The following is a 19,625-nucleotide window of genomic DNA, read 5'->3' as shown; positions in this document are numbered from 1 at the left end:
AATAAAAAAAATAAAAAAGAAGGCACATGTGGGTGTCTCGTCTTCGTCCATAATTGACTAGCTTACCTCACATCACATCTTCATTTCCTCTCACACTCCCAAACAAACTCTCTCTCAGATCTGATCTTTGATTCACTCATCTTCGCCATGTACGGCCGAGATCCCTGGGGAGGTCCGCTCGAGATCCACGCGACGGATTCCGCCACCGACGACGATCGTAGCCGGAACTTGAACGACATCGACCGCGCCGCTCTCTCGCGGCCACTGGACGAGACGCAGCAGAGCTGGCTTCTCGGTCCCACGGAGCAGAAGAAGAAGAAGTATGTCGATCTCGGATGCATAATCGTCAGCCGCAAGATCTTCGTCTGGACTGTCGGCACTATCGTCGCCGCCGCTTTGCTCGCCGGATTCATCACCTTGATCGTCAAAACTGTGCCGCGTCACCACCGTAAGACTCCACCGCCGGATAACTACACCATCGCTCTTCACAAAGCCCTCAAGTTCTTCAATGCTCAGAAATGTAAGAGTCCCGGTTTGCTTTCTCTCTTCAAGATCTGATCTGATTAATGCGAAACTGTTTTTTTTGATGATGCAGCTGGGAAATTGCCGAGGCACAATAATGTGTCGTGGAGAGGTAACTCTGGTCTTCAAGATGGGAAAGGTGATTCCGGAAGCTTCTATAAAGATTTGGTTGGAGGCTATTACGATGCGGGAGATGCAATCAAATTCAACTTCCCCATGGCTTATGCTATGACCATGTTGAGCTGGAGTGTGATTGAATACAGTGCCAAGTACGAAGCTGCTGGAGAGCTTGTCCATGTTAAGGAGCTCATCAAGTGGGGAACTGATTACTTTCTCAAGACCTTTAATAGCACTGCTGATTCCATCGATGATCTTGTCTCACAGGTAACCTTCCGTAGAAGAAGATCTTTTAGCTTTTCTTTCATTTGTATCTTTTGACTGAGTTCTTACATTAGGTTGGATCTGGAAACACTGACGATGGAAGTACGGATCCTAATGACCATTACTGCTGGATGCGGCCTGAGGACATGGACTATAAAAGGCCTGTGACTACCTGTAACGGTGGATGCTCGGATCTCGCTGCCGAGATGGCGGCTGCTCTGGCTTCTGCATCCATTGTCTTCAAGGACAACAGGGAGTATTCTAAGAAGCTTGTACATGGTGCTAAGACGGTGTATCAGTTTGGGAGGACCAGGAGAGGCAGATACAGTGCAGGCACTGCGGAATCAGCCAAGTTCTACAATTCAAGCATGTATTGGGATGAGTTTATTTGGGGTGGTGCTTGGTTGTATTATGCCACAGGAAACGTAACTTATCTCGATCTAATCACGAAACCAACTATGGCCAAGCATGCTGGTGCATTCTGGGGTGGTCCGTACTATGGTGTATTTAGCTGGGACAATAAGCTTGCTGGTGCTCAGGTCAGTCCACAAGACAACTCACTGTGTTTATTTCTTTTATATGTTCATGTCCTCTTAACGCTTATGAATCCCTGTGCTTTTCAGTTACTGCTGAGCCGGTTGAGGTTGTTTTTGAGTCCTGGATATCCATATGAAGAAATTCTCAGGACCTTCCATAATCAGACAAGCATAGTCATGTGCTCGTACTTGCCTTATTTCAACAAATTTAACAGAACCAGGGGTGAGTTTGGCTTTAAGAAAAACTTTGATTGTAGATGAACCTGTTCTTAATTTGGAAATCTAAAAAATGTAAATTTTGGTAATATGTGCAGGAGGTTTGATAGAGTTAAATCATGGAGACCCACAGCCTCTGCAGTATGCTGCAAATGCAGCCTTCTTAGCGACATTATACAGTGACTATCTTGATGCTGCTGATACTCCTGGATGGTACTGTGGACCTAATTTCTATTCAACCAATGTCCTACGAGAGTTTGCGAGAACTCAGGTAATGCGGTTTCCTCTTTGTACAAATGATTAAGGGAAAATATCAAATAGTGACACTTTTGACCAAGATTATAACTTAAAAGATAACTTATCAACACTGGTCTGACACTTGGTTTACAAAACAAAATTTTGGGTGTATCCCTTTGTATTAAAATAGTTGATTTAATACTCAAAGATAACATAAGCATAGTTGTTTTGGTCGTAATGTGGAAAGCACTTGGTACGTTTGATTACCATAATTGGACTCAACTCATCCTAGCTGGGTGTTTTGCAGATTGATTACATACTAGGTAAAAACCCTCGGAAAATGAGTTATCTGGTGGGTTTTGGCACAAAATACCCGAAACACGTGCATCATCGAGGAGCCTCGATTCCCAAGAACAAAGTCAAATATAACTGCAAAGGAGGATGGAAATGGAGAGACAGCAAGAAACCGAACCCAAACACGATTGAAGGAGCCATGGTTGCTGGTCCTGACAAGCGCGATGGGTTCCGCGATGTCCGGACCAACTACAACTACACTGAACCGACTCTTGCAGGGAATGCTGGCCTGGTCGCAGCACTCGTGGCATTGTCGGGTGAAGAAGAGGCATCTGGTACTATAGACAAAAATACGATCTTCTCAGCTGTTCCTCCGTTGTTCCCTACTCCGCCTCCCCCACCAGCACCATGGAAACCTTAAGAAAGCTAAAACCTGTGTGATTAATGTCCCTGCTGCCAGAAGATGAAAGAGGTATGAGACCAGATGATTAGATGTGGTGCCTTGTGTGGTACACACAAGTCAACCATAATCAACTAAGCATTTCGTGTGGCTTTTTACTAGATACGAACCCAATTTGGGTAACTTACCACGAGCAATTTTTAAATTTTCTTTTTTGGGGGTTTGTCTTTCGAGATATAACATACATCTATGCGTTTTAATCTGTATATGTTTGATTCCAAATTGTATTCGTTGTTTTTGAACTATGTTTTTAGTGGGAGTGATAAAAAAGGAATTATGAGGAATACCGTATACCTGAACTTTGTAACCAGAAATATACAGGGAGAAACGACCTCGAATACGATGAGAAGAGAAAGGGGAACAGAGAAGTATCACTCAAAAAGTATTTAATTACATAAGGAAACCTTAGTGATTGTGATAAGTTTCACTTATGAGTCACAACCCATAATTAGATAAAGATTAGAAATTAATGTGAAGGAAATATCTATAACAAGAAATGTATTAGAACTTTTTCGATCAATTTAGAATTTCGAATTGCTACTTTTTAGACAAATTTAAGTAAGAAGATTAATTTGGCATTAGATTGTCACTATATCCTAATAGATCTTGTTGATTTCAGAAGACGGTTTTTTATATTAGATATACTAAGAAATTGTGTTGCTGTTTTTGGGTTAACTTTTATATAAAACAATTCGTTTTAAAAAAAAAAAATATAATAGTTTTAATAATTATATTTAATTAGATAGAAGTATAAGTTAGGTACAATTGTCCACAAAAAATAGGATAAAAAACAATGGATTTAATATTAATAACTACATGTTAATAGTCATGTATATATATATTTTAATTTGTTAAGTTTCTAATAAAAAACAATAGATTTTTTATTTTGAAGTCCGGTGGAGTAGTTATTGATAGGGAGATATGGACGCGTGATTGGAACCCATCCTTCCCATTTTTTTCTTTCTCGTCTTTACAAAACTAAAAAAATAAATATCCGGTTTATCTCATCTTTTCATTTATAACAGTCTCTTGTTTCCCTATGAATATGTCATGTCATGTCTGTGTCTATCCACCATGCCAATACCAATCTACAATACAGCCCTCTTTTTGTTTAATGCTTACAAATACAAATTCTGGTTTTCCAAAACAATTGGCGCCTAAAGTCAGCCTCTTGTTTTTTTGGTTAGCAGTCAATCTGAATTTAAAACAATAACAAATGTCTATTTTTTTTTATTGTTATGACATACTTAAGTAGGGGTGGTGGACACAAACCGGATACTTAATATTTTTGGTATAGTTGATACTCCGTTTGGTTTATACGAATAGTAAAAAAAATTTTATACATGATTTGCTAAAACAAGTATTTACAATTTCAAATACTTGCTAAAAATTGACGGACTTACAAGTTACTTAACTTATTTTATTACATGTTACTTGTAAATAATTTGCAAATTTTTAATAATTATTTGTATTTTTTTTGCTAATTTGTCGAAATTCAAAACTAAGTAAATATATTATACATACAGAACATTTTATTGTTTTCCTATATTTTAGTCAATTCGAGAAAGATAATATCTAAGAAAGAAAAAATGTCAAGATATATCACATATGTTTGATTAACTTATGGAAATAGAAATATAAACAAGTTATCTTCCTATGATTTAAAAAAGATGTATATTTGTTCATCAACAAAAACGAGTAACCAGCCAAACAATGCCAAGTATTTGATTTGAATATTTGATACATATCTTGTACTTACGAGTAATTTAAATAGATTACTTGATATTCGACTTGGTCAAACCAAGTACTCGACTTTACGAATCAAATATCAATCAAGTAACGAGTACAAACTAAGTAACAAATAATACATTTATAATGTTCAAAAGTTTAATAAAACATTACAGTTTATCAGACTTTTCGAAAAAGATTCCAACCTTAAATTTACCAAATATTTTAAAAGAATTATTAAAAAGCCTGATATTACTTTTTTGCAGATTCATGAAATCTCTTACACTTATAAAATCAAATAACTCAACTACATAACAACAAACTTTTCAGTAAACATATAACCAATAGACAATCATAATTACCATTTATGGTCCTTTATTTATGTAGAAAAATCATTTTTATTAAATTTACATTATTTATAATTGGTTATGTTTACATAATTTTATTTATTTTTCATCATAATAATTTTTGAAAAATTTTAAAGTAATTTTAAGATTGAAACATAAATAGACTTTTCAAAAAAAAAATCGGAAAACTTCATTTTTCTGAATAAACTTTTTAAATCAACGTAAATTGCTTAAAAAATATTTGTTATAAAAGGGTAATTTGTCTTTGTAAACTACTTCTACAATTTAGAAAATATATTTTCACGGAAATTCAAATCTTAAGTTAGTTTTGGCAAAGTGGCAAAAATACTTTTGGACTAGTTCATTCTAAAATAATTAAATCCATTAACTATTCACTCTAAAAAGATTATTAACACCACTATTACACAGCCATTTCTGGAGATCCAATAAACCAACATATTGATACACTACCATTAAAAAAATGGAAAACAATCATTAAGAGCCACAATTGTTAGTTTAATATCACCTAAAATATAGTGGAAGAAACTTGGGGGTTGGAAGTATATTATAAAATTTATTTAAATGTGAAACTTGTAACTAAGCTAAAACAACACAAAATCACGAGTAAGATCGTAGAGAGTCAAATTCTGACATTAAAAGCTAGAGAAAATGTTGTCCGAAAAAAAAAAGCTAGAGAAGATACAAAGCAAAAGGAGATGACTTCGATATCAAAAGCAGAACGCCAGAGAGAGACTCTTGGTGAAAGATTGGTCAGTAAGGCGGTGGAGCCCTTGCGGTTGGGGCCCAAATAACATCAGAGCCATGCGTACCCATGTGGCAACTGTACATGGCTACCCCGCAAGACTCTTCTCCTCTAACCGCCACGTGTTCTGACTCTCCACCGCCTCTAGATACCGGCGGAGATTGGCCGTCTCCTTCTCCTGCCCTGGCCGAAACAGAGTGCCTATGCTCTTCCTCCGCCGGTAACCGGTGATACGACGGGTTGTTGAAGCTAGCTGCGATGACGTAAACTGTTCCGGCGGAAATTAGCGGACCGGCGACGAATCCCCCGATAATCTGTCCTTGGGGTCCGGCAAGGGAGACAGTGAAGAAGTTGGCAACGGGAGGAGACAAGGAGGTACGAGGCGGCGGAGGGAGGAAAGTAGCGGAGACGGAGAGGAGATCGAACTTTCCGTGGAAAGTTATAGTTGAGCCAGGAGCTGCGGGAGAAGGCTGACGTAAGGTGATGTTGGCGACGGAGCCAGAGCCGCTGAGAACGCAAACGCCGATGGATTTTCTGCGGCAGAAGCGGTTGATGGCTTCAACGACGTCGTTTCCCGAAGGTACTTCGAGGATGTAAGGACTCATAGGAGGCTCAGTGTCGCGTGTGACGTAAACTTGTGGTTTTGGTTTGTTTTTGGAACCTGGTGGTCTGCCACGTGGGCGACGGACGACTTCGATGGAGGAGTCATCGACGGCGATGGTTGCTGGGAGGTGGAAGTGAGAGGAGAGTGAGTGGTTTTGAGGGAGCTTTGGAAACATCTCGTTACCTTCACCTTTCATTTTTTTTCTTTTCTTTTCTTTTATGATTTGTTTATTACAAGTTTTTGGTTTGGATTTTTATGTAAATGATTAAAAAGGAGGAAGAAGAGTATGAAGAGGTTGGTATGGGTTGTATAAAATGGAAAGATATGGAGGAGGGGAGGACCTTTCGTAATCCAACTGTGGTAAGGAGAAATTATAAAATGGAAAAGTATTCTCTTTTGGTAATATATATATAAATAAAAATGAAAGAGGAAAATGAGAGGATAGGGAAGAAGGAAGATGAGCTTTGAATGCAAGAAAAGAGAGAGCGGCGCCGCTAGCTGAGAATTAAAAGCGAAGATATATATGTTTGATTCTGTGCCATGTTTGTGGGTTCACACTTTCTCTTTTCGTATAAATATATTTTCAACTTTAATTTAAAATATTGTTAAACTTTCTAAGTAGATATATGAATCTGCTTAAAATGTTACATATGCCGAGAAAATAAAAAAAAATTAGATTATTTAAATATGATAAGTAGGAAAAAAATATTTTTCTGGTCTGAGTCATGGATTAGTAAGATTTGGAAATTGATTTGAATGCTAGATAGAAAAAAGATTGGAGACAAGTGGGGATGAGAAAGAGATAGAGACATCCCCCATATCCCAAATCTGGAGCATTCTAAGAACCAGCTCTGTCTCTTTCATATATCCCTTGGTCGCCTCATTTTTACTCTTTAGTAATCTGTTATCTCTTTTCTTTTTTGCTAAAACATTAATATCATATAAACCGAAAAGAGGAAATCACAGTGTTGTAATCCTTAAGAAACAAGTCCAAGGAAAAAAAGAAAAACAAGAAAACATTTCAGAGAGATTAACAGAGATTTAAGCATACATGCCTCTGTGTTTTATAAAATGATGTTACGCATCTCACGATAAGTAATCCTAAGAACTGTGTTTGGAGACGGGATCTGAAATTCCGGGAGTTTAAAACATTTTTGTAAGAATTTTTATAAATTTTTTTTGCTTAACTTAGAAGCCTATGTCTGTATAAAAAACTTTTCAAAATTTTAGAGGCCATGACCAATGTTTCAAGTGGCTGTGCTTAGTTTCGGCCCTGCTTTTAACTCCAGCTATGGTTGATATTTGACTGCGTAACAATTTTCTTCAGAGCTGAGATAATAATCTGTTATTTGTTATTTTCTTCTCCTTCATGATTAATGTACTATATTTGTTTTAAAACTGTTGAATTGTCACGAGAAATGTAGAATTAACATTATACTAGATCTCGATCCGTACAATCGTGTTAATATTTGTTTTGATTTATATATATATATCAAAATTTTGTTAGATCATCTCCAATGGAATACTATTTTATCCTCTATAACAATAAAATAGAGTAACTCTATTATAAAAGAAAAAATAGTGTTCTATTGGAGATGATCGGAAGTAATCACCATGAGTGTAGCAAAGAAAAAAAAAACACAAAACAAAACAGAGTGAGAAGGTAATCAATAAAGCTTCAATCTATCAAACAATCCTCATCGCAGACATAGAATCATATAAGGTCGCTCTTCAAAGCCAAAATCCACACAGAACAAACTATCAAAAAATAAAAAAAATGAGATGGAAGAGAAATCAAGATCGAGAAGGATATGAAGCCGTCTAAATTATATATGACTTTACAGTTTTGATCAGAGATCATAAAGGCCATCGACGATCAAAAACACTTTTAGTCGCAGACGTTCAAAGCTGCAAGTAGGTCAACTTTAGGCATGTAATCTAAATTAAAGTCCAACCAAAACCATTAAAAATCACGAAAAGTTTCGTAGCCGCCGAAACCTTTGCTTAGATCCACCACAGCTTCCTCGGTGGTTTGGCTTCCGCCACCACCGGGGAAGGCTATTCCTCCTCGATCTCTTCTTTCAGTGGTGTATCCTTCTTTTTTCTCTAAAGTCGTCTATTCTCTCTCTGTATGGCCTCCTTTGCAGCGGTCGTTGATGGTCTTCGTGTAGCTTTATGATGTTCTACATGGAGTTAGAGCAAGGAAGGTGTGTTTGGAGTGTATATGGTGGTGACAGTGGCGGATTTCCTTGTGTGATGGTTTTGGTGGTGTTGGTAGACCTTTGTTGCTGATCTTCCCAATGGTCTTTACAATTAGCTGTTGGGTAGCCTGATTCTTTTGCAATGGAATCTTGTATGGCTTGTCATGTGCGACGATTTTAGTTCTTTGTTGCCATTCATTTGTGTTTGGGCTTTGCTATGGTAGTTGGTTCAGTTTGTCCTGGTTTTTGTTAGAGGAGTTACGCCTTGCTCCCTGTTACAAGATGGTTTTCAGTTAGGGTGTATTGAAGACACAACAATACCTAGATGCATGTTGGGCTGTCATTGATCTGAATTGATAGGGATTCATCATTTGGAGTTGGACTTTGAATCATGTTGGGTTCTTCTCAAGCCACTATTGTGGATAAAAGCAGAGCTTACAATACTCATGGTTTTAATTCATGAATTTTCATTGATCCCTCAAGTTCAGATTAACGCTTTGGTTTTTATCCTCTTTTCATGTCATCATCTTTAAGGCTAAGTCTCTCATCTGAGCTTCTACTTGCATATCTATTGGCTCAGTTCTTTATTGCGATCAGAAGCAGAGGTGGCTGTCCTGTAAGTTGATTGGATCGTGGAGTATTGATCCTCCTTCTACTGATGGCTAAGAAGACATTCATTATTTCTTCTTTTCCCTGTTGGGCTTAGTAATTGTGGCATCTACTGATGTCGTTAGTTTAATTCCTTTCAAGCTTTCTTTTGTATGAACTCCTTGTGGCCATGTCTTAGTACTGGTTTTATTGCAATCAAATGATTTTTTGACAAAAAAAAAAAAACCATTAAAAATAATATAGCCTAGGGAGAAAAAAGTCAACTTCATTGTATAAGATTTTTTGGTTTCTTCTAGTGTATGAAGTTTAGCAAGTATCTATGAACGGGTTGAATAGCTACTAATGTATTAGATATAATTATCAGTACCGGTCTGATGCTGATGATCACTTATTTCTTTTAATAACTATATAAACTGGACATGTTTATTATTAAATCTAATCACTTATTAGAAATGGTGGCCAGAACCGGTTACATACGATTATGTTCTATATGTTAATTGTATAAACCTGTTAAATGATGAATTGGAATTTTTAAACATAGATATACCAAAGTTGTTATATTTGATTCATTTAATGATGCAAACTAGATTATGACCCGCGTGGTTGCGCATAATTATTTATATTTATATCTATAATTTTATCATTTTAAATTAAAATTTTATGATTTAACAATATTTTATATACTTCAGTTAACGTCAAGATTATATTTTTGATTTATTGGTTCTTGTTCGGTTGTGAGTTTTGGTTTTCGGTTGGTTCAAGAAATATAGTAATAATTTGGTTATTTATAAATTTGGTTTTTGATTTGATTCAAATAACAGTGTTAGAAATGTGATAAAACATTGAGTTCAATTCAAACATTTCAATCTGAATATGGATATGTAATTTTCTAGACAAATAGAATATACTCTTTTTTCTAGACATCCAAGATTGTCATACTTGAACAAAACACGAGATTATTTATATTTATATCTATAATTTCTTTTTATTAAAGTTTCGGTTCACATTCATATTGTATTTTTAATTTGTTGGATTTGGTTCGGTTGTAGGTTTTTGTTTCCAGTTTTAAAAATATGGCAATAGTTCGGTTATTTATGAATATGATTTTGGTTTTGGTTTAGTTACTTTTGTTTCTACTTTGGTTCAAATAATAATGTTAAGAACCCAATAATTTTGAATTCAATTTGAGCATGTGAGTTTGAATCTGAATATGTAATTGTCGAACATGATTTTGATTTAAGTAGCTATATTTTTGGCTATATTTTCTGAATTTTATTTTGTGTTTTCGAATGTCTTCATCTTTTAATTATGCTTCGATAATTAAATTAAAATCTATATTTTAAAATTTATAATCAGATTTCGTTTATAAGGAACAAAGTATCTTTGACTGACACATCCATGCAGATATTATTTTTTTATGTAAATCAAAGTTTAGTTTAGTGGTCTAGTGTTTTTTGGGTTTCTCCTTCTCGTATGATATTTTAAAGAACAAAACTTGATATTTATTGCTGGACAATGCTTTAGAGCTTTCACCTCTAATCTATATTTGGAATCACGCTTGGCATGAATTAAGCGGTGATGCCAAATCTTGTTTGGTTTGCAACTGATTAAACCATTGGGCTTCCAAATAAGGTAAGTCGGGTCACCCTTGACTTAGAAATGGGATATCTCCTAAACCATTAATCCTTGTGGTGTGGAACCAATTCTCTGTGTGCTCTTGTTGAGTATAGAATTCAGGAAAACCGGTTTCATGGATAAATTCCTCTTGATTTTTAAGATATATTGTTTTGATTGTACCTATGTCCTGGTTGACTTCTTTAGCTTTCTTCAGGTTCATGTTCTCCACTGATTTGCTCCTGGTTCCTTTCTCCTTTTCTGATGATGACTTGATGTCGCCATCATTCTAGATACAAACTTTTTCTTCACCATGGTTTTCATCTCATGCCAAGAAGAAACATATGGCTCTTTAGTGTGTCTCCTAGTGTTCGCAATTTGACACCATCAGTCAAGTGCATATCCACATAATGTGGCTGCTACGAAGATACCAAACTCTGCTGTGTAGTTTTTGCATCCATAGACAAACTCCATCTCCTTTTCCCATTTAATGTAAGTATTAAGATCAAACTCCCTATAAAATGGTGGAATCTGTATCAATCTTTTCTTTCCTTCCGATAACTCCCTTGTTGCTTGTTGTTTAGCCTTCGCTTCCTGTTTTCTATAAGATTACATAGAATGTTGCTAGATATTTGATGGGTTTCGTGATCCTAGGTTTATAACTTGAAACCCTAAACCTTCGAGCAACGTTGATGCCACTTGGCGTGGCCTTGGAAAGAAGACCTTTTGTCAATCAGATTTGAAAGTATGGTGGGCATACCTTTGAAAGCTCTTGGATGATGGATAATCTTCACCTTGGAGCTATTGATTGCTCTCAGGTTGTTTTGCTACTCTTATGGAACAGGTTCAGCCCTCTTAGTGCAAAAGATGATCCACAGGAGATCACTCTCCTTAGTGTGAAGATTGTTCAAGAAGTACAATGATAGAAGTCTTTTGAAGGAGACAAGATTTTGAAGCCTTAATAATTTGTTTTTATTAAAAGAATGGTTAAGTTTCCATGATGGACTTGCATAATGCATTTAGTAGAGTAAGGCAGATCCTAAAACAACTTCGTTTAAGAAAACCAAATCCTAATCCTAATTCGAATTGGTTTATGAATACCTATCCAAATGGGTTTCCAAAGACAAAATACTAATTCTAATTGGTTTACATGTAGCAAAATACCAATACACTTTAAATAAAATCATCGACCCAACTTAAACCAAGCAGGTCGGTCCTTCCACTTTATGGGCCACTTTATACGACTAACTCCATAATGGGCTCCATCTTCACCAACTTCAGCATGTCTACTATGTTCTTTAGGCACACTTGGTTGATGAAAATGCTCTTGCTGATCCATTTCTAGTTCCAGATATTCATCTTCCATTTCCAGCTCATTTCTCACCCATGTCGTCTTGACCAGTTCATTTTTCGATCATATCAGATCCCCCAGTCCGTTTTATATCGAAGCAAGTTCGTCGCCATTTCCTGTCTATCGAGGTTCGTCCAGCCCATGTCCTGATTAAACAAGTTTCTCACTGGTCTCCGATACTGATCCATAGTCGATCCGGTTTGATAGAGGCCGCATCAAGGTCCATAGCCTTCTCTCGGTCCAAGATTTCATGGATCAAGCTTATTAGTTTTCCATAAAGCCCATCAGATCGTGCATTAGCCCATTGTATATCTGGTTCTTACATAGTCTTCCTACCCTTGAAGTTGAGACTCTGGTCCAGATCGTACCACAAATTATACGTTGGAGATATTTAATTTTGTATTCTTTATAACTCACAATATGTTTGCCGTTTGCAGTACGACAACTCATTTGTTTTTTATGTATTGTTCATGATGTGTTCCTTCCCGTTACCCTACCGAATGAAACTTTTCTCAAATCCTTTTATCGGCTATTTCGAGTTGACCAATTTTCTTATGGTCCACTCTGTATATTTTTGTATGTTTCTAATTAAACTGTTTGAAATCCTCCGTTTGGAAACATTATAACCTTTGAGAGCGACTAAGCGAGGCTGTCAATTTTTATTTAAAAATTATTTCATAAATTGTGTAGACCACATGAATTTATCTTTTGAGATACAATAAGAAGCAGTAGAAACAGAAAAGAGTTACATTGTCGGACTGAAGATGAGTTCAAGAATCGGTGCCGTCATGCTCCTGATCTTCCTTTTCTTCCAAATTTTTTCTGTTTCTGCTCTTACCAATGGTTTTGACGGTAAGTATAATCAAATAGATGCTGATCACTGTTCACAATATCTGAATTAGTTTGAAATTTTGGTGCAGGTGCTGCATTACAAGCCCTGAAGGCTGAATGGACCAAGCCTCCTAGTAGTTGGGATGGCGATGATCCTTGTGGAACCAGCTGGGTTGGAATTACATGTATCAGTGACCGCGTCGTGTCAATGTCAAGACTTGTTTTGTATTTATAATTTGTTTTTGCTTCTTCCAATAAACCTCCGCATATTTTTTGGACAGTGTTTTTGCTTGTTGCAGATCACTAGGTAACCTTAACGTGGAAGGAAAGCTTTCGGGGGATATTGCAGCCTTGTCTGAATTGCAGATCTTGTATGTCTTTCTTGTTCTTCTTTCTGTTCTTTCCTTACTGACAAATGGATTAATTTTGTTCATCTTATGATCCAATGTTTGCAGGGATTTATCATACAACACTGGATTGACTGGACCACTTCCACCAAATATTGGTGAAACTAAGAAGTTGAAGAACTTGTAGGCAAACATAAACTTTGGATATGTAGCACAAATTAGTGTAGATTTATAAATTAATATTCGATAAACTAATAAACACGATAAATTAATAAATTAGACCGGTTCAAAATATAACATAAGTTGATAAATATAGTAAGATAATTTTTTTTATAGAAAACATTATGTAAATATATGGTTCCTCTGAAACCATAAATTAATAATTAATATATATATATATACACATTTTTTATATGTACAAACAAAACATTGTCTTGTTTTCTTATATTTACATTGGCATTATTGTTATTTTTCTAACACTTCACTATATTTTGATTATATTTTCTAATGTTATATCTAACACATTTTCAATTCTATAAAACTTATTTCATATTCAAAAAATATTTTAATAAAATAATATGAAATTCAAATTTCTAAAATTTAATAACATCATGTTCATTTTTGTATTGATTCAACATCTAAACCTAATATTAGGATAAAACATCTAGATATTGCAACTAAATATTTTTCATTTTTATAGTTAGTATTTGCATCCACATACAATACTAGATGCTACATTGTTTTTTTTTATAATAGCATTTGAATAATAGTAGTTAAAAAACTAAAAACTACACGAAAATGAGTTATTGTGAGGAAGTTTTGAGACAAAAATTATTGGTCACAAATCTGTGACATAACAAATACATTATTCTAACTATTTTATTAGGTCACAATTTAGTAATTCTTTCATCAAAAAATGGTGACATTCTAAGTTGTAACCAAATTTTGTCACAATTTGTCACATTAGTGTGGCGGAAATAGCCAACAATACAATTGTGACGTCTTTATGACAATGTTTCCCTAACTAGTTTTGACAAATTTGTCGACGGTTCATGAAAATGTTAATAATGAATTAATAATAATATTTCAATAAATATATTTAAAATAAATTTTGTAATTTTCGCAGGAAATTTACTTTTGTGGTTTTGACTGAAAACACAATTTGTAATTTCGGTGAAAATTGTGATTTTAAAGGTTTGGACGGAAAAACCTAATTTTACGGTTTGGTGGAAAACTCTATTTCTAGTTTTGGCGAAATTTTTTGGTTTATCGGTTTCAGCAAAAAAACTTGATCTTTTGGTTTCCGCACAAAAACATGATTTTGCGATTTTAGGAGGAAAGACTAGTTTTGAGGTTTTGGCAGGAAAACCTGATTTTACAGTTTTAACAGGAAAACATAATTTCTGATTTTGGCGGGAAAAGTCAATTTTTTTGTTATAATGAAAAATGTGATTTTCTAGTTTTGGCAGAAAGATCAATTTTCGGTTTCGATGTGAAAACTTGATTTACCGATTCCAAATGAAAAGCTCGATTTTCCTGTTTTGGTAGAAAAATTCAACTTTTTTTTGTTTTGGTGGAAAAACTATATTTTGCCGTTTGGCAGAAAATGTAGTTTTGAAAGAAAGCTCGATTTTCCGGTTTTGGCGAAAAAATTTGATTTTTCAGTTTCTGTGAAAAAAATTGATTTTCAGTTTTCCTGGAAAAACTTGATTTTCTGATTGAAAATATTATATAATAATCATCATGACTAATGTGACAAAAAAAAATCATCATGACTAATATAATTAATTTTTATAATTGTATTGAAGGGTGTTTAAGTCTTTTTAATTTTGAGATACAAATGTAGCATCCATATGCTATATCTAAATGTTGATAAATAGTATTCAAACAAACAACATTTGAATATTGTCATCTAAATGCACTGTCTGCATACAAAAACAAACATGTAAATGAATATACCATAAACTTAATTATTTTCTTAGTTTAGAAGTAAATACTCTAAAATAAAAAATTTAAAAACAATTTATTTTGTAAATTAATAACTATAAATTAATAAAATGTTATGATTCCAGTAATATTAATTTATAGAGGTTTTGTTAGTGTATATTTCTCCTTGTCTTATTTCCTATTTTAGCTAACTCTGTTTTACTCTCCAGGATCCTTGTAGGATGTAGTTTCACTGGTCAAATCCCTGAGTCCATTGGAAAATTAGAACAACTTATATATCTGTAAGATTTGGTTTGTCTCTTCTTTTTTTTTTTTTCTTTTCCAATTTTCACTCTCAAACCTCTCTAAAGCCATCAGTATTAATTTGTGTGTTTCCTCGATACAGATCCCTAAATTTAAATCAATTCAGTGGAACAATTCCGGCTTCCATTGGACGGTTATCGAAACTATATTGGTTTGATATAGCTGACAATCAGATTGAAGGAACGCTTCCAGTTTCTAATGGGACTTCTTTACCTGGACTTGATATGCTTCTTGAAACTAAGCATTTGTATATATAATCTCAAATCTTTTGATCTTTAACTTCTTAGGTGTGTAATCACTCGTTTTAGTATATACTATTTAGTCTGACTGTCCTTCACTTTCTCCATCAGCCATTTTGGAAAAAACAAGCTTTCGGGCCATATCCCAGAAAACCTTTTCAGTTCCAAAATGACTTTGATACATGTGTAAGTTTCATATTACTTATGAAAGTTGAGAGTTTGCACAATCTGAGACTTGTAACTAAAAAAATGACTACATTTTTGTTCTTTTTATCCATAGGCTATTCGATGGGAACCAATTCACGGGAAAAATCCCGGACACACTCAGCCTCGTTAAGACGTTGACAGTGTTGTAAGTAGTAAAGCTTTGTTCAATTTTTTATTTATCCCAGATTTTTTATTCTCATACTATGCTTCACTCTCCATTACAGACGCCTTGATAGGAATAAACTAACTGGCAATATTCCTACAAGTCTTAATAATCTCACAAGTCTTCAAGAACTGTAAGTGAACAACTAAAGTTGTGTTCTGTGTTTGTAGATATAAATAGAAAATGGTAGAGTTTGAGTTGAATTAATTTCAGGTATTTGGCCAACAACGAATTTACTGGTATTCTTCCAAGTCTAACTAGTTTGACCAGTCTCTGCACATTGTAAGTTTTTTAAATATATAATTAATTCAACTCAAACTCTCTATGTAAAACTCTATTTTTGCTCTAAAATAGAGTAAAAAGAGAATATAGAGTAAAAATACTCTAACCCAACTTTATTTTACATTCCATAATAGAATAATGAATAAACAAAAAATATGTTATTCCATTTATGATGTAAACTCCTTTACAGAATGATATATGAAGTTGGGTTGTACCATTTTTTACACAATACTCTATTTTACTCTATTTCGGAAGAAAAAATGGATTAGGTTTGGAGATGCCCTTATCGAGCCTTCATAATCAATCAATCTAATGTCATGATGTGATTTTTTTTATATAACAGAGATGTGAGCAATAATACTTTGGAATCATCACCTATTCCATCATGGATCTCTTCATTACGCTCCCTGGCAACATTGTATGAGAATTTCCCTTATATCTCTTTTCTTCTTCTTGATCTCCAAGTGTATATTCTCTAAGAAAAAATGGTCTTATCCTTTTCAGGAGGATGGAAGGGATCAAACTTAATGGTTCGATACCAAATTCATTTTTCAGCCCTGCTCAGTTGCAGACTGTGTAAGTCAAACAATATATGAAACAGAAAATCAACTCATGGTGTGAGATGAGATATGTACTTCTTGTGCTTTTTGACTTGCAGTATCCTAAAGAAAAATCAAATAGATTCAACGTTAGACTTTGGTGCCAGCTTCAGCAACCAATTGGAGTTTGTTAATTTACAATACAACAACATAGATGTTTATAAACAACCATCTTCTAACACACGCATCCAAGTAATGTATGTATCCTGATCAGAAATCAAAATGTTTTTTTTTATCAATTGTTTGCTTATGTCTGTTTATATATCTACAGGTTGGCAGATAATCCAGTGTGCCAGGAGTTGGGTAACAGGCCAAGTTACTGCTCAGCAATCCAACCAAATACCTCATACTCTACAATCCCACCTGCATGCCTTCCGTGTGATCAGGGCAGGGAAGCAAGTCCCTCGTGCCGCTGCGCGCATCCAATAACAGGAACACTCTACTTTGGTTCTCCTTCCTTCTCAGGGTTGTTCAACTCCACCAACTTCGAAATTCTCCAGAAGGCTATAGCAGATTTCTTTAAGAAATTGAGTTATCCTGTGGACTCTGTAGCCATCAGAAACATAAGAGAGAACGCTACCGATCATCAGCTTCTAATAGATCTCTTAGTCTTTCCATTGGGCAGAGAGAGTTTTAATGAGAGTGGAATGTCACTTGTTAATTTTGCCTTTAGCAATCAAACTTACAAACCTCCTCCTAGATTTGGCCCTTACGTATTCAGAGCCAATCCTTACAACCAATTCTCTGGTATGATCAACACACGCAGTTAAACAGAATCTGTATTGATCAATATGGCTCAGTTATTTTTTTGCCACAGATAGAGGAGGTTCCAGCTCATCAAACATGGGCATTATAATCGGAGCAGCAGTTGGTGCTGTGGTTCTTCTGTTGTTGTTAACTTTGGCTGGGGTTTACGCTCTCAGGCAAAGGAAGAGAGCAGACAGAGCAACTGATCAAAACAATCCTTTTGGTAAAGGTTTACTACAAACGATTTGTCCCTTAAGACTTAAAATGCTTACATCTTTATTTTGTATGTTTCAGCCAAGTGGAATACAAGTAAAAGCAGTACCGATGCTCCGCAGCTAATGGGAGCAAAAGCTTTTACTTTTGAAGAGTTGAAGAAATGTACAGAGAACTTTTCAGAGGCAAATGATGTTGGGGGTGGAGGTTATGGCAAGGTTTGTGTCTTTGCAATGGAATCAATTCAAATGATACATAAATGGCCTTCGTTGAAATTCTGATGGTGAAACAGGTTTACAGAGGGATTCTTCCCTCTGGACAACTCATAGCCATCAAAAGGGCTCAACAAGGATCATTGCAAGGAGGCTTGGAGTTCAAAACTGAGATTGAACTTCTTTCCAGAGTCCACCATAAGAATGTTGTCAGACTCTTGGGCTTCTGTTTCGATAGAAGTGAACAAATGCTGGTGTACGAGTACATTCCAAATGGATCTCTTAGAGACAGTCTATCAGGTTATATACCAAACCTCTTTCGTTGCGGAATTTATACTAGTTTTTGGATGCTGAATATTGTAATAATGCAGGTAAGAGTGGGATCAGGCTTGATTGGACAAGAAGGCTTAAAATAGCACTTGGTTCAGGGAAGGGTCTAGCTTATCTTCATGAGCTTGCTGATCCTCCAATTATACACAGAGACATCAAATCAAACAATATATTACTTGATGAAAATCTTACTGCTAAGGTTGCTGATTTCGGCCTTTCCAAAATTGTGGGAGACCCTGAGAAAACACATGTGACAACACAGGTGAAAGGAACTATGGTGAGTAGAAAGTCAGTCATAATATTTCACTCTCTTTCTCATATATATTTAATATAAAAGTACTCTTTGTAATTAGGGATACTTGGATCCTGAGTATTACATGACAAATCAGTTGACCGAGAAGAGTGACGTGTATGGGTTTGGTGTGGTGATGCTTGAGCTGTTAACCGGTAAAAGTCCAATAGAGAGGGGTAAATACGTGGTGAGAGAGGTGAAGACAAAGATGAATAAGTCCAGAAGTTTGTATGACCTCCAAGAACTGATGGACACTACAATCATCGCAAGCAGCAGCAACCTTAAAGGGTTTGAGAAGTATGTAGATTTGGCTCTGAGATGCGTGGAGGAGGAAGGAGTGAATAGACCATCGATGGGTGAGGTTGTGAAAGAGATTGAGAACATAATGCAGCTTGCGGGTTTAAACCCGAACGTTGATTCAGCATCTTCTTCGAGAACGTACGAGGAAGCTATCAAAGGATCCGGTGATCCTTATGGAAAGGATTCGTTTGAGTACAGTGGGAATTTCCCAGCTTCAAAGCTCGAACCCCAATGATCGATTGTGTTATTTTCATATATTTTGTAACCGACTTAATACTTCAATGAAAGACCAAAGTAAATGAAAAGTAACATAACACCAAAGACCAAAGTGTAAACGTAATGGAACACCAAAGAGTATACCACCGAATGTAGCACCAACGTAAATGAAATCTAATGACCAAAGCCTGAAACTAGATGTCTAGATCGAATACTCATCATTTAAGAGGACATGTTTTAGAATTATGCTCCGCCTGGTTACAAGTTTTACATGTGTTTTCTTTCCTTGGCCGCTTTTTATCTCCAACAAATTAATTTAAACCGGGAACAAATTGATTTAAACCAAATTTCAAAATTATTTAAAACCAAAACCAAAATTAATCTAAACCTGAACTAATTTAAACTAAACCGAAATTTTTGTGAACTTAACTAGAAATTCGAGTGGATAAGTCTGCTACAATAAGTGTGTACTAATATGGTAATTAAAATTTAAGTTAAAAGTCTACCATCAAAGATGGTAATTTAAAAAATCTG

General features: G+C 35.2%; 3 protein-coding genes across 5 annotated transcripts; 2 read left to right on the top strand and 1 right to left on the bottom strand.

Moving 5' to 3' along the window:
- On the top strand, window positions 1–2,930 carry LOC111213397 (endoglucanase 25). The gene is made up of 6 exons (XM_048775958.1): window positions 1–520; window positions 596–906; window positions 978–1,442; window positions 1,527–1,662; window positions 1,754–1,926; window positions 2,200–2,930. Exons 1-6 carry the CDS (start codon window positions 148–150, stop codon window positions 2,605–2,607), a joined length of 1,866 nt encoding a protein of 621 aa, XP_048631915.1. The 5' UTR covers window positions 1–147; the 3' UTR covers window positions 2,608–2,930.
- Window positions 2,931–5,282: 2,352 nt separating this feature from the next.
- On the bottom strand, window positions 5,283–6,631 carry LOC111213398 (AT-hook motif nuclear-localized protein 17). The gene has a single exon (XM_022715149.2). The coding sequence runs from the start codon at window positions 6,282–6,284 to the stop codon at window positions 5,493–5,495; it is 792 nt and encodes a 263-aa protein (XP_022570870.1). The 5' UTR covers window positions 6,285–6,631; the 3' UTR covers window positions 5,283–5,492.
- Window positions 6,632–12,463: 5,832 nt separating this feature from the next.
- On the top strand, window positions 12,464–19,196 carry LOC111197815 (leucine-rich repeat receptor protein kinase HPCA1-like). 3 transcript variants are annotated; one of them, XM_022715147.2, is made up of 19 exons: window positions 12,464–12,715; window positions 12,784–12,904; window positions 12,994–13,065; window positions 13,150–13,224; window positions 15,198–15,269; window positions 15,374–15,538; window positions 15,642–15,716; window positions 15,811–15,882; window positions 15,962–16,033; window positions 16,114–16,182; window positions 16,526–16,600; window positions 16,687–16,758; window positions 16,841–16,978; window positions 17,053–17,528; window positions 17,599–17,751; window positions 17,823–17,959; window positions 18,034–18,253; window positions 18,325–18,560; window positions 18,637–19,196. In XM_022715147.2, the coding sequence occupies exons 1-19, from the start codon at window positions 12,628–12,630 to the stop codon at window positions 19,108–19,110; spliced, it is 2,862 nt and encodes a 953-aa protein (XP_022570868.2). In that variant the 5' UTR covers window positions 12,464–12,627; the 3' UTR covers window positions 19,111–19,196. The 3 variants fall into 3 exon arrangements, with proteins under 3 accessions (XP_022570868.2, XP_022570867.2, XP_048631914.1); XM_022715146.2 differs by having other exon boundaries at window positions 12,976–13,065; XM_048775957.1 differs by lacking the exon at window positions 16,114–16,182 and having other exon boundaries at window positions 12,976–13,065.
- Window positions 19,197–19,625: the final 429 nt, after the last annotated feature.

This window comes from Brassica napus, chromosome A3 (genome assembly GCF_020379485.1).
Source record: "Brassica napus cultivar Da-Ae chromosome A3, Da-Ae, whole genome shotgun sequence".
NCBI lineage: Eukaryota > Viridiplantae > Streptophyta > Magnoliopsida > Brassicales > Brassicaceae > Brassica > Brassica napus.
This window is presented reverse-complemented; position numbering and strand designations above follow the sequence as displayed.

Excerpts from the sequence above, each read along its gene's own strand:
- LOC111213397 (XM_048775958.1), top strand. The coding sequence starts at position 148 with ATGTACGGCCGAGATCCCTGGGGAGGTCCGCTCGAGATCCACGCGACG. Across the intron at positions 1,443-1,526 it reads ATAAGCTTGCTGGTGCTCAG|TTACTGCTGAGCCGGTTGAG; the intron begins GTCAGTCCACAA and ends TGTGCTTTTCAG. Across the intron at positions 1,927-2,199 it reads GAGAGTTTGCGAGAACTCAG|ATTGATTACATACTAGGTAA; the intron begins GTAATGCGGTTT and ends GGTGTTTTGCAG.
- LOC111213398 (XM_022715149.2), bottom strand. The coding sequence starts at position 6,284 with ATGAAAGGTGAAGGTAACGAGATGTTTCCAAAGCTCCCTCAAAACCAC.
- LOC111197815 (XM_022715146.2), top strand. The coding sequence starts at position 12,628 with ATGAGTTCAAGAATCGGTGCCGTCATGCTCCTGATCTTCCTTTTCTTC. Across the intron at positions 15,883-15,961 it reads GTTAAGACGTTGACAGTGTT|ACGCCTTGATAGGAATAAAC; the intron begins GTAAGTAGTAAA and ends TCTCCATTACAG. Across the intron at positions 16,979-17,052 it reads AACACACGCATCCAAGTAAT|GTTGGCAGATAATCCAGTGT; the intron begins GTATGTATCCTG and ends ATATATCTACAG.